Source organism: Ursus arctos, unplaced genomic scaffold (genome assembly GCF_023065955.2).
Source record: "Ursus arctos isolate Adak ecotype North America unplaced genomic scaffold, UrsArc2.0 scaffold_22, whole genome shotgun sequence".
Classification (NCBI taxonomy): Eukaryota; Metazoa; Chordata; class Mammalia; order Carnivora; family Ursidae; genus Ursus; species Ursus arctos.
The window spans coordinates 60,608,051-60,622,134 of record NW_026622897.1 but is presented as its reverse complement, the minus strand read 5'-3'; the positions used below and the strand labels follow the sequence as shown (position 1 = coordinate 60,622,134).

At 40.2% G+C, this 14,084-nt stretch overlaps 2 protein-coding genes across 2 annotated transcripts in view; both read right to left on the bottom strand.

Moving 5' to 3' along the window:
• Window positions 1-14,084, bottom strand: part of LOC113245804 (olfactory receptor 1030-like) — a 101,612-nt gene that overhangs the window by 61,958 nt on the left and 25,570 nt on the right. The window lies entirely within an intron of this gene.
• Window positions 2,720-13,098, bottom strand: LOC113245870 (olfactory receptor 481-like). The gene has a single exon (XM_057316954.1). It carries the CDS (start codon window positions 6,709-6,711, stop codon window positions 5,773-5,775), a length of 939 nt encoding a protein of 312 aa, XP_057172937.1. The 5' UTR covers window positions 6,712-13,098; the 3' UTR covers window positions 2,720-5,772.

The window sequence follows — 14,084 nt, the reverse complement described above, 5'->3', positions numbered from 1 at the left end:
GAATTAAGAAAACATACATACACGACTGTCAGCAGCCATGCACATTCTACTCAATGTCACATATGAATCATGGCAATGACGTCCTACAGTATGAACAGCCCTAGAGTTACATGTCTGAATTCTCACATCCTGGCATTTTAATAAGACAAAGCCTCAACCTGAAATGAAAAATAAATGGATGAAAGACACAAATGTTTTTAAAGCTGTCTGTGAGAGCTAGCAGGGAAGGCAAAGCGAGGTGCAGAAACAGCTCGGACTCTGCAGCCACACACACTTGGGATCGGTTTCTAGCTCTGCCTCTGTCTATGGAATCAGGGCACGTTACAAGAAGTTGTTGATCTTCTGTTTCCTTACCTGTAAAAAGGAAATAATGATACATACCTCATGTGATTCTTGTGTTAAAAATGATATGATGTGGATGAAAAGACCAAGCGCTGTGTACGCAACAAATAAGTGCTCAGTTACTAATACTTTACTTGAAATAATCAACTTGTAACTCTTTGTACATATAAGAGAAGCAAATATTTCTGTGTCCTTAAAAAAGAACAAGGATAAATTAGCGACACTAGGGATAGGCTCCAAGGAATTGTCACTGAAGGCAGAGCGAGGCTTGTGTCATTTGAGATAAGGCCCAAGTCACTTACTTCACTTGTAATTACAAATTAATTTGTTTGTTTTGGAAAACTACATTGAGAATCCATTGGGATAGAGAAATCGCATGCACACATCTATCGGGACAGGACAATAACATGTAAACATGATTATATAAAAGTGTATGAATGAAATACATACTCTGAGGTTCCACTTATTTTTTTAATTAAATGAAAAACTTAAACATTTCAACTTAATTAAATTGCAAATAATTATAACATTTTATTATCATTGAAGTTGACTATTAGATCAACATGACTGACACGGCTGTGACAATTTGTGGCATTTCCGAAATGTGGCTATGTTCAGTGGTCCAGGTTTTCATGTCACCTATGTTTAGAGATAATTTGGGGTTGCTAGTATAGCTTAATTTACAAACATGAATCCACTGGAATTGCAATATTATTTTCAACATAAGTGATGAACATTTAAAAAAATCATATATATTTTTCACATGGAATATGGATCTGACCTAGGACGCTTGACATACACACCATGTTTGTTGGTGGCAGACATTTCTCACACACATGCTCTTCCCACTCCCCTTTGCTAACTTTGATCCACCAACATGTAAGCTTCCTAATAAAACAATGAAGCTCACACTAACATTTTTCTTAGGACTCTGCCATCCACAACGGCCACATGGACTGGCAGGTTGTCAAAGATACATGGCCACAATCGACGCTGGCTGTACTCTTGAGCCATGGCCACACAGGAGAATGTTCCCTAAGGTTGAAAGTCAGGTTCCTTTGATTCTGAGACTGAGCCCACCCACCAATAACCTTCAGAACAAAGCTAAACCTGATGATCCACATTAGGAGGGTCTAACAGCTCAAACACCTCAAATCCAGCAAATTAGGAAGTGGACATGCTATGAGACTCCCTCTGTCCTACAAAGATACTATTCCTTTAGGTTTTAAGGAAGGCTGACTGTGGCTGATGAATGACACAAATAGGTAGCCATCGACTCCACAAAAACATTCCAGGTCATATCTGGGAGGATTAAATTCCCTTCATTCCTGTCCTTCTCCCAACATTTTGTTCACACTGCTTGATTCGTACCCATTATAGTTGGAAGATCTTGTTCTTTCCCCGGTGTGAAAGTGCAGTGTCTATGACTAATTATTTTTGTATCCCTCTTTAATGGTGTAGTGCTGGGAATATAGGAGGCACTAAACAGATGTTTGTTGATTCAGGGTTAAACAATTTTCAGAAAATCTTTCTATGTATCAGATACTACACTATGACCTAGAGATAAATAGATACTCCTACATCTCGGTCTTTACCTAACTACAAACCATTTTATGATTGTATTCATTACTCCACCCTCTTCCAGTGGAAGACTAATTCCTAGTCACCTTAGGTCTCAGGTTTAAATTTATTTCACCATTGAGGCATCCTCTGACACCCTGGACTAAGCCATAGTCTCACGGTGAATAGTTTCAGAGGGCCCCGAAATATGTTTTGCACTTATTACACCTTTACTTACAAAGGTACTAGTGTAAATAATTGCTCGATGTCTTTTTTTTAGACCAATATCTACAGGTGGGGTTACTGGATGATACGGTAGTTCTATTCTTGGTGAGTAACCTCCATATACCATTTTGCATTCCCAGCAACAACGTACAAAAGTTTGCTCCTTCTTCACATCCTCACCTACACTTGTCTTTTGTTTTGTTTTGTATTTTTTTTACTGACGGCCATCTTGGCACATGTGAGACGATATCTCATCGTGGTCGTGACTGGCATCGACACGATGATTAGTGATGTTGAGCATCTTTCCTTGTACCTCTTGGCCATTTTTACATTTTTATGTCTTCTTTGAAGAAACATCCATTCAAGGCTTTAGGTCATTTTTATTTTTATTTTTTTTATTTTTATTTTTTTATTTTTTTAAAGATTTTATTTATTTATTCGACAGAGATAGAGACAGCCAGCGAGAGAGGGAACACAAGCAGGGGGAGCGGGAGAGGAAGAAGCAGGCTCACAGCGGAAGAGCCTGATGTGGGGCTCGATCCCATAACGCCGGGATCACGCCCTGAGCCGAAGGCAGACGCTTAACCGCTGTGCCACCCAGGCGCCCCTAGGTCATTTTTAAATCAAGTTATTAGTGTTTTTGCTATTGAGTTGTTTTTGTTGTGTTATTCCTTATATATTTTGGAAACTAATCTCTTATCGGATATATGGTTTGCAAATATTTTCTTTCATTCTGTAGTTTGTCTTTTCACTTTGGTGATTGTTTCCATTGCTGTGCAGAAGCTTTTTAGTTTGATGTAGTCCCACTTATCTCTTTTTGTTTTTGTTGCCTGTGATTTCGATGTCATACCAAAAAAATTATTGCCAAGACCAACGATATGAAGCTTTTCCCCTATGTTTTCTTCCAGGGGTTTTCTTCTTGCAGTTTGAGTTCTTACATTTAAGTCTTTAATCCATTTTGAGTTGATTCTTGTGTGTAGTGTAAGATAAGAGTTCAATTTCATTCTTTTGCATGTGGATATCGAGTTTTCCCAACACCATTTATTGACAGGACTATCTATCTTTTCCTCACTGTGTACTCTTGGTGCCCTTGTCAAAAGTTTTTTGACTGTACATGCGTGTGTTTATTTTTGGCTCTCTATTCTATTTATTGCTCTGTATGTCTGTCTTTATGTCAGTACCATACTGTTTTAGTTACTGTAGCTCTGCAATATTATTGGAACCAGGAAGTGTGATGCCTTCAGCTTTATTCTTCCTTCTTACGATTATTTTGGCTGTTTGGGGGCCCTTTGTGCCTCCATATGATTTTTAGTTATTTTTTCTACTTCTATAACAAAATTCTATTGAGATTTTGGTAGGGATACATTGAACCTGCTTTGGGTAGTGCGGATATTTTAACAATATTAAGTCTTCCAACCCAAGAACACAGGATGTTTTTACATCTGCTTGAGTCTTGTTTAATTTCTTTTATCAATATTTTGTAGTTTTCATCCTACAAGTCTTTCCCCTCCTTCGTTAAATTTATTCCTAGGTTATTTTTTTCTTTGTGGTGTTATTGTAAATGGGATTATCTCCCTGTGTTTCCCTGTGAGCAGAGAACCGCTGCAGGTTGCACACCTGAGGGCAGGTGCGTAGTGTGGCCTGCATTCTACTGAGAGACCTTGAAGGGGTGAGAAGGAATTAGTCAATCCTTGGATAACAGTGTGGACTGCCTGGACAGACAAAAATCTAGAAGAAAGCCAAGTGCAAAAAAGAAATCATTTCACCCAAAAATTCCCTTCCTTTACCCTCCAAGGATTTTACCTAGAAAGCAGCCTTGGAGGAGGAGCTGGTAATACCAGCAAAATCACATAGTCCCACACATTCTCACAGTAAATAGAAGTGTGGGCCTTGCCTTTTTGAATTCACAGACAAAACAAAACATTTAAAATTATAGCCCAACACTGAGTTTCAAAAGTATAAAGCCTCTAGAAGAACATATGAGAGAATATCTTTGTAACCTTGGATTGGATGAAGATTTCTTGAACTTGCCACTAAAGCACTAAACAATAAAGAAAATATTGTTAAATTAGACTTCGTTAACATTAAAAATGTTCGTTCATCAAAAGGTACAATTAAGAGAGCGACAAGGCAAACCAGAATGGGAGTGTGACTTTAAAATGTACAAATCTGACAAAGGACTATAGATAGATTAGAGCAAGAACAAATCAGGAAGAAAAGTACAATATGAGAATAAAACTGGCAAAGGATTTGAAGAGACATTACAGAAAAGAAGATACACAAATTGCTGATAAATATGTTTTTTTTAAATGTGGAACATAAGCGGTCCAGGGAGATGAGAGGGGCACTGCCTGATTACTTCACTGTAAAACCTGGTGACTAGCCTGGGATTCTCTGGTGTTATTTTTTTTAAAGAACTATGAATAAATAACTTCATCCACCAGACAGCTGAGTTACCAGGAGTTACCAGTCTTTAACCTAGCTCCTTCTGTAGGCTGTCTTTATATCCCTGACTATTTGCAAAGACTTATACTTTCACCAATTTATATGCCAGAACCACTGAACTGGTGAGAATTGGAATCTACTCTTGCTCTAGGACTCATTTGACAAACACCACTTTTGTAATAATTGGAAAAGCCTATTTTACTCTTCAAACATGATGAATCGGAAGTCGTGGGGAAGATTCTGGAGGCAGGGAGGTAATTAAGGAATCTGAAAATTATCCAGGCTCAATCATAAACACCTGAAACAAAGCCGTGACCTTAGTGGTGGCAATGAACACCTTGGGAGATATTACAAAGAAGGATGGCAGGTATATTCCGTGACTGCAGCAGCCTGGGTGTCTTAATCCGTAATTTTATACCCTGGAAGTACCAACTGGCTTGCTGAAAGAAAGCTCCACTATGCCGTAGCCCCCTCCTCAGCGCCACTCCCCGGTAGTTTTTCCTACTATTCAAAGGCTTGTCAGCAAAGGTTCAAAGACAACTGTTTTCAGACAAGCCTTTGAGAAATATGAAAAACTGGGAATTCTTAAAGGAGCTCTCAAAGGCTCAGCCTTCAGAGTTCCTTCTGTGGTACCTGGATTGAGTCATCTTGGTGACAAAATTATGGAATAAATTCTTTTGGTCTGTTTTATTTTAGGTGGGAATAAAATTTTTCAAGACTCCAGCATAACTGTTTCAAAAGATTCTGATAACCCTGTACAAGACAGGTCAAGTCTTCCAGAGAAAGTGACCTGGACTGGCAACACTACCAACAATTGCATTTCCGTTGAGTACACGATGCTTTCGAAAATGTTAACTGTATTTTAAAAATACAGAATCTAACAGGAGAAAAAGAAAACACTCTCTAATCATGGACTGTAAACAAGGAACAAAGAAGAGAAAAAGTGAAATTGTATTTTCCAAGTCTCCTAACCCTGAAATATGTACATTTAATTTTAACCCAGCAGAATTTCATGAAATGATATATTTTGTGACTCTAGAAAATTATAAATTAAAGTGGGCATTAGTTAACATACTGACATTGTGTATTTAAGCTAGTTCTTCACATCAAGTGATAAGGCTAATGGAAAACATAAACATCTATCACATAGGTTCTGTAAACTATCATTTTCCAGTTTCCGGAATCACCATTGGATTTCTTTCAAAATAACCAATGTCTTCTAGCCATCAATTTTCTCATGGCCTCTTTCACCTCTTTGTTTCTCAGACTGTAGATCAAGGGGTTCAACATGGGGATCACCACTGTGTAGAACACAGACGCCACTTTAATATGGTCAGACGAGTGACCTGCCTTCGGTATGACATAGACAAACGTGACCGTCCCATAAAGCAAAGTGACCGCACTGAGGTGAGAAGTACAAGTAGAGAAGGCCTTGTGTCTTCCCTCAGGGGAGTGCATATTTAGGACGGAGTGCAGGATGCAGAGATATGAAACAGCTATGATAAACAGTGTGACTACAATGATCGACCCAGCTAGGATGGCAGGAGATATTTCAGCAACATAAATATGGGTACAAGAAAGCTTCACTAATGGTGGGAGGTCACAGAAGAAATGGTTGATTTTATTTGGTCCACAGAAAGTCAAGCTCAATAAACAGCCAGTAAACGATGAAGCATTCACACATCCCCCCAGATAGGAAGCGGCCAATAGGATGATGCAGACTCTGGAAGACATGTGTGTGGAGTAGAGAAGTGGACAGCAGATGGCCACACAGCGATCATAGGCCATGGCGGCCAGCAGGAAGCACTCCGCCGTTCCAAAGATAACATCAGAGCCAAGCTGTGCTACGCAGCCAGCGACAGGGATAGTAGTTCTCTCTCTTAGGAAACTCACAATCATAATGGGTGTGACTGAGGTGGAATAGCCAATATCCACAAAGGCTAAATGGCTGAGGAAAACGTACATCGGGGTGTGCAGCTGAGGGCTTCTGTGGATTAACAGGATTATGCTGATATTGCCCAATATGGTAGCAACATAGATTCCTAGAAAAACCACAAAGAAGATGGCACAAAGTGTAGGGTCCTCTGTTAACCCCAGAATAATGAACTCGGTCACCATGGTGTAGTTTTCAGTCTCCATCTTATTTGTAACGATGCCTACTGAAATAAAAACCAGTGTATATTAGGAATAAATGAAACGAGCTCATAGGTAATGTATTTACTTTACTATTCACCCTATTAAAACATCAGAACAGTGGCGTCTGTCTAGCTCAGTCAGAAGAGAACGAGGCTCTTGATTTGGGGGTCGTGCGTTTGAGTCCCACGTTGGGTACAGAAATTAAATAAATAACCTTTAAGAAAATAAAAACATAGATCCCTTTGTCTAATGCTTACACTCCACAAAATGTTCCCAAACATATTTACGTCATGCACGATTGGAGAATATTAACGTCCACTCCTTTAAGGCCAAAGATCCAGAGACCGTTGTCTCGGATCAGGGCACAGTTAACACTCCCGTTTGCATCATTCGATTAGTTCAGGTTGTTGAATGAACACTTTAATCTGATGAGAGCCAGAAAAGTCAAAGCGATTGACCTTAAGCTAGTGTTTAGCAATATCCAATTTGCTCCTATCTTGTTCACCTTGGAGACCACACTTCCCAGGCCCTCTGTGGTTACGTGCGGGTGTGACTGTGAATAGTACGTGCAGATGGGCTAGTTGAGGAAACGCAGTCTCCTCTAGATCAAATTAAATTACCAGTGGACAACTTTCTCTTCCTCTTCCGCAGTGATACAGTCTCCATGATACAACTAGAAGACAGTGGTACCTCCACCAGCCTGGGATTTGAGGGAGTGTGGAAAACAGAATAACCGGAAATATACTAGGAGTGAAAAACTAAATCTATTCTGTGTCAGACTACACTGAGTTTCCAGGGTTGATTTGTTGGTTAGAAGAGCAGAACATCACTTTACCTGGTTAACATGATTCCAGGTTGGCTGTAAATGGAAGCTGTGTGTAGAGCTTAATCCCGAGAACAACGGGAGAAATGCATCCACTTTGGATTGTTCATTGCACGTCAGCTACCATACAGACCCACCAAGAAGATCCACTCCAACATCATATAACATATACAGAACAAGTGGGCACAATGCTTCCACGCTTATACTACGCCCGCCACGTGACAGCAAGACGGTAATACATAAGCGTAAGGAATATCCAAGATCATTTCGCCGAACAAAAATTAATGAGTAGGTTTAATCTTAAGAATGCAAAAATTAAAATTAACGTATTGCATGGTGCACTGGGTGTTATACACAACTAATGAATCATCGAGCCTTACATCGGAAACCGGGGATGTACTGTATGGTGACTAACATAATATAATAAAAAATCATTAAAAAAAAAAAAAGAATGCAAAAATTAAAATTAAAGCAGACTTTCATTTTAAGCAATACTGTGAACATGAAATATCCTAAAACATTCTCAACAAAATACTTGGATACACTGCTAACAAGTATTGAAAAACATGTTCAGAGTGCAGAAGTGAGCTTTCATGTACAAGGATACCTCAACCAACCAAAAATAACGTGAGAGTGCACAATCAGCACAAAAAGCTAAAGCAGAACTGCCACTGTGGGGCCGCCTGGGTGGCTCAGTCGGTTAAGCGTCTACCTTTGGCTCTGGTCATGATCCCAGGGTCCTGGGATCAAGTCCCGCATTCGGCTCCTTGTTCAGAGGGGAGCCTGCTTCTCCCTCTGCCTGCCGCCCCTCCTGCTTGTGCTCTCTCTCTGACAAATAAATAAATAAAATCTTTAAAAAAACCAAACAAACCCTGCAACTGTCTAGACTGTTGCCAATCTCCACAACTAAGGACCTTGTGCTTTAATAGCTGTGCAGGCATTGGGGGGAAGGGTTGGATACGTTGGAGAGTTGAAACTGAGGCTCTCATGCCCTCCTCACATATCTCCTCATAATTCACTCTCTGAGGATCCCGCAAACCATCATTATAATCATTCCCATGGGGGCACCTCCATTTCCCTGCAGCTCTTCTTTTTGGTTCTCTCCTAACAAAAGTGACTTCTGGCTAAATGCAATTTTCAGCTTACTCTACACCTATACTCTTAGACCAAACTGTGTCCGGGGAAAAACATGCAGATGCACTGACTGGACTCGTTTAAGTTGTGACCACAAACTTCAAATGAGCCTACAGAGATGCCTCATTATAGCACATTTTCTTAGTACGTTCACTCTCTTGTCCTTTCATTCCAACTTCATCTCTGATAAGGAGTGGGTAAATCGTGGCCTACAAAGATTAGCAAATTTCACTATCACACACATTATTGATAACTAAGCTTGAAACCAGACCCTATATTTCTTTCCTAATTGATGACTACAGTTGAATAGTACATAGCATCCAGGCAATTGTCCAATGAAGAAAATCAAATATCAGAACGCATACTTGACTCACTCTATCTGGAAAGTATCTAAAAGGCACAGATTATTTTTTCATTTATAAATATTTATTGAGCACTTTCTACTTGTCAGACCCTTCTAGGTGCCTGTGAGTTTCTGCTAAATAACACAGGGGCACGCCCTCACGTGTAGTACCTTCTACTGTGGAGGGCAGACAACTCAAAGAGAAAGGGAAGAAAAGTAAACAAGCAAGATAATTACCGACAATGATAAGCACTATGCGGAGACTTAAAATAAGGTGATTTGATAGAGTAAAATTCATCAGGGGGGCCTGGGTGGCTCAGTTAAGTGTCTGACTCTTGGTGTCAGCTCAGATCATGATCTTGGGGTTGTAGGATCGAGTCCACGTTGGGCTCCACGCTCAGCGTGGAGTCGGCTTGACATTCTGCCTTTCTCCCTCCCCCTCTGAGCCTCCTCCCACTCACGCTCTCTCTCTGTCTCTCAAATAAATACATAAACAAAATCTTTAAATTGGTCAGGAGGAACCTCTCTGTGGCAGAGATATTTTAAATGATGCCTAAATGGTACAAGCAGACCAGCCATGCCGAGGGAGTGGAAGAGCGCCACATGTGAGCTGCAGTGGAAAGGGCCCCCAAGGGACAGCTTTGCACTTCTGAAGAACAGCCAAGCCCATGTGGTGGGTACAGTGATGGAAGATTAACTCAAGAACTAGGCAGAGGCCAGATCACCTAGGGCTTTGTGAGTCGTCATGAGTTGAAACATTATTCTAAGGGCAATGGGAAGACAGTGCAACATTTTAAAGAGAATGTCATGATCTCATTTACGTAATGAGAAGATAACTCTGGCTACTTTAAGGGACTAACTTGTAGAGGAGTGAGAGAATGAACAGAAAGACCTTTCAGAATTTTGTGGTAGTCCAGGTGCCATGTGGTGCTGGCTTGAGTGCCAGTGGTAAAGACTGAGCATAGTGGACAGAACAGGGAAGTACTTGGTTAGAGAGGAATTTGTCGCTGAGTCAAAGGAAATGGGAATACGATACCACCATAGGATTTTTTTTTAAAGGGAAGATCAACTAACCTGTAGCTACCTCTAGTTTTGAGGTCATCCCTGCATCCCAGCATCCCAGCACCCTAGCATCCCTGCATCCCAGAAAGAAATAAGCCAGACCACCGAAAAAGCAAGTACCAAACAATGAAAAGAATCAGCAAGTACTATCAAATCAAAAATATTACCAAATATCAAATAATATTTTGGAAGTATTAATGAATATCAGAAGTCTGCTACTTGAGAGAAAAGAAAGAGAAGAAATGTAATTGTTTTTGAAAGGAACACAGTTGACCCTGTTTAGTCCCCTGAATTTCCAAATGGAGTAATTGCTACTTAAAAAACTTTCAACATTAAAAAGAATTTTTTTTTTTTTTTACAAAATATACAGGTAAATAAGTATCGGTACCCTATTGTTAGTCAGTCTTACTCTGAAAAACTGTACCCTGTGTAGTGATGATTAAACCAATGTGATTTGATCAATTTTTCATATGAATTAACTTGATACGGTATTGGAAGAATGCTAAATCTCTAGCTTCATTAACTAGTCCTGGGACTGTGTTAGAGGTTTAAAAGACACAAATCTAAAACAAATCTCATATTTTTTAAAGAAAACATATACATGAAAGACTCAAATGAGTTCAGGATAGGATGTGGGTACCAGTATGATATGGAAAACATGAGTAGAGTTGCTGCAATGAAAATAAAATCAGATTTCAGAACCAAATCTCCGGGGATAAATTTAAGGTCTGCCACTTATGAGCCAGATGATCTCGAAAAAGTTACACAACCCTTTTGAGACTCAATATCCTCATTTTGAATTTCAGATAATCATATTTAACTCAGACGGTTGCTGTGTCAAGAGAGACGGTGCATCTGAACACACCTAGCAGTGGACGGCAGTAAACAGATAATCCACGAGCGAGAGTCTACTTCAGATAAGCAGCTATCAGCTTCTTCCAGACACGCAAGGGATGTTTCTAATCAGTAACAAGGAATGAATGTTACCTGCTGGTCAAATATCATGACAGGGACAAATTCTGGGAATCATCTCTGCAGGGCAGGGCTTCTTTATGCAGCAGGACCGTCTAGAATACAAACCTTGACCTCAGCGTCGGCTACGCACACGTTTGCTAACATCCCACTGGAAATCCAGTGGGAGAAAATCCAAGGAGACGGAGAAAATTAGGTGCGTTGCGGTCTGCCCACCCCTTATGCTGGCTGAGATCCCAAGGTCTCAGGGGCGTCGTTTGCTCTTCTCATTATAGGTACTACAATGGCAAACGTCTAATGAGTTTTGAAACTGATTTGGACCGACACCATTAACGTGGGCTATCCTTTGGTCACCTGTGATATTTCTAAGCAGCAGCCATGACGAGGTGCTAGAACTGTTTTCTCAAACACTATCCTGTAGTCATGGTTCGTCGCACCTCACGGAGTTGCAAAAAGAGCCACGGCGCTTTTCTCTGTGTGAAACTGACCCGGGATCAATTCAGCATTGGCATGTCCCACCTATCCTTCCGATCCCCCCACCAAATCCCGGACTCCTGAAATAGACAGAGATGCAGTTATTGAAGATACTTCCTCCTTTCCCCCACCTCCTATTTCTCTCTATCCCTACCCTCCCTTGGATAACCAAGAATCTCTTCCCTGTTCCTGATGTCCATATGGTTTTTCGTGAATGATGTTACTGTTTGTATTGTTCTGAAATTGCTTTCTTTTACTCAAAAAAACCACATTTTTTAAGGTAATTCCTTGTATGTATTAATCTCCTTCATTCTCTGTAAAGATCCATGGTATTCCAAGTATTTAATTAGTATTTATTTAGCTACACCCTGCCAATGCTTCACGGTGCTTATGTACCAGTTCTCTTGGGTAGATTCTGAGAAGTGAATTACTGGGTCAAAAGCATTGCCCAATTTAAACGGATAGATACTGCCAAACGCACGTCTTCATTATTCGCATCTGTGTGTATGTATAAATGTGTGTGTGTGTGTGATGTTCTGGCTAATTCCTAAGAGCTATTTTCCAGCTCATTAATTCTCTCTTCAGTTACGTATAATCTACTGTTTAATCTATTTTTTTCTGAGTATATTATTTATTTCTAGGCTGTTTCTTTGGGTTTTTTTTTTTCAAATTTCTGTGCTCTTTTCTAAAACAAAAACCCTTCTGAGGTTTCTTATTCTCCTATTCCTTCAAAAATACTAACCAATATTTTATAGTGTCTATTAGATCATTCTATTACCGGAAGTTCTTGACGGTCTAAATCTGTTCTTTGATGTGTCTGCGCACATATTCTTGTTTTTCTCTGTTTTTTGCATTTGCTCTTTTATAATTTCAAATTTTGAGCACCTCTTTTTTAGTAGGGTTTGTCTGTGTTACTCTTGTCTAGCCTGGGTTGACAGTATTCCTCTCCTCCCAAAGAAGTTTTGTTCTTTATTTCCGCTAGCTCTCTTCTGCTCACTGGCTCAGGATAAATTGTGATGCTATTTTCTCAACTCGAAAGTCTACAGAAGAGAGACAGTAAAATATGAACCCCAAATGCATATTTGGTAAAGTTTTTGGTCTAAGTTCCCAAGAGAGATAATTTTTCCCTTCCAAAAGATTTTACAGTCTCATGGTTGAAAAACTGATTTTATACCATCATGCTACTTGAATATGTCCCTTTCTGCAAGTAACTGTCATGTACAGTTATTATAATCCCTGGAACTCCGGGAAGCTTGGGGACCTGGCCTTATAGAAATTTAGTCTTCCAGAACCTGATACAATCTCCCTAAAGATAAAGATTTTAACAGCAAGAGGTCATAGTTTACACTTTCAAGAGATTAGATTAAAAACTTTTAGGGGCGCCTGGGTGGCATAGAGGTTAAGCGTCTGCCTTCGGCTCAGGGTGTGATTCCGGCGTTATGGGATCGAGCCCCACATCAGGCTCCTTCGCTGGGAGCCTGCTTCTTCCTCTCCCACTCCCCCTGCTTGTGTTCCCTCTCTCGCTGGCTGTCTCTATCTCTGTCAAATAAATAAATAAAATCTTTAAAAAAAACACAAAAAACAAAAAACTTTTAAAGACCAGCTTTATGTTGGGAAAGAGTGCGTTGCTAACACTGATCATTGTGATACGTGTTGAATATGTTGATATGAGAACTTAAAGGGAATGTCTTCTTCTGAATGGACGGAAAAAAGCAAGATCCTATGACATTTCTGTGTGGCAGTCAACAAAAATGCCCCACTCTCGCAGGGCAAGGGAAATCTCATCATTTTTCATTTTAGAGTCAAATTTCCTTATTCTGTGATACTAGAAACTGACACCAGGTCGAAAGCTCAAAGGCTCTGTGGGTTAAAGGAGCCTCCACACCTACCTGAGGCTTGTCAACCTGGCACATCGCGGGCACATCTAAGTCTTCCTGCAAGTTTTACATTAGTAGTGTACAATAAAGAGACAAAATATAGTGACTTAAAGTCAAGAAGGCCGTATTCCTAGTCAAATTGCTCAGGAAAGTGATTGATAAAATGTAACAGGAACCGCAAGATCACCTGCTGTCAAAAAAAGATTAAGATTTTGATTATAGTTTAGATTTTGCTGGATTATCTCTATGGTTAATACGAACCCCCAAACCAAAGGCCAAAGTTTTCCAGCTTCAGGGTTAAAGTATCTGTGGAAATGCCTGTTGGAGGTTTGCGTGTCCTTCCTTCTTTGTTTTGCATTTGTATTATTTGCATGTGACGTATTTTTTAAAGATTTATTTATTTGAGAGAGAGAGAGAGAGTACTAGCAGGGGGAGGGGCAGAAGAAGAGAGAGTCCCAAGCAGACTCCCCGCTGAGCTTTGAGCCCTTGGGGCTCACTCTCACGACCCTGAGATCATGACCTGAGCCGAAACCAAGAGTCAGATGCTTAACGCGCTGCGCCACCCAGGCGCCCCTGCACGTGATGTATTTTTAGCGATTTATTTTGTACAAGTGCAAAAGTTGTCACAGGAAGTTAAAGGCTTCTGGTTTGACATCTGCTCTTTTGGGCAGGTAATTTGTAAAAGTTGACA

Bases quoted from the DNA above. Each gene is read 5' to 3' on its own strand.
- LOC113245870 (XM_057316954.1), bottom strand. From the start codon at position 6,711: ATGGAGACTGAAAACTACACCATGGTGACCGAGTTCATTATTCTGGGG.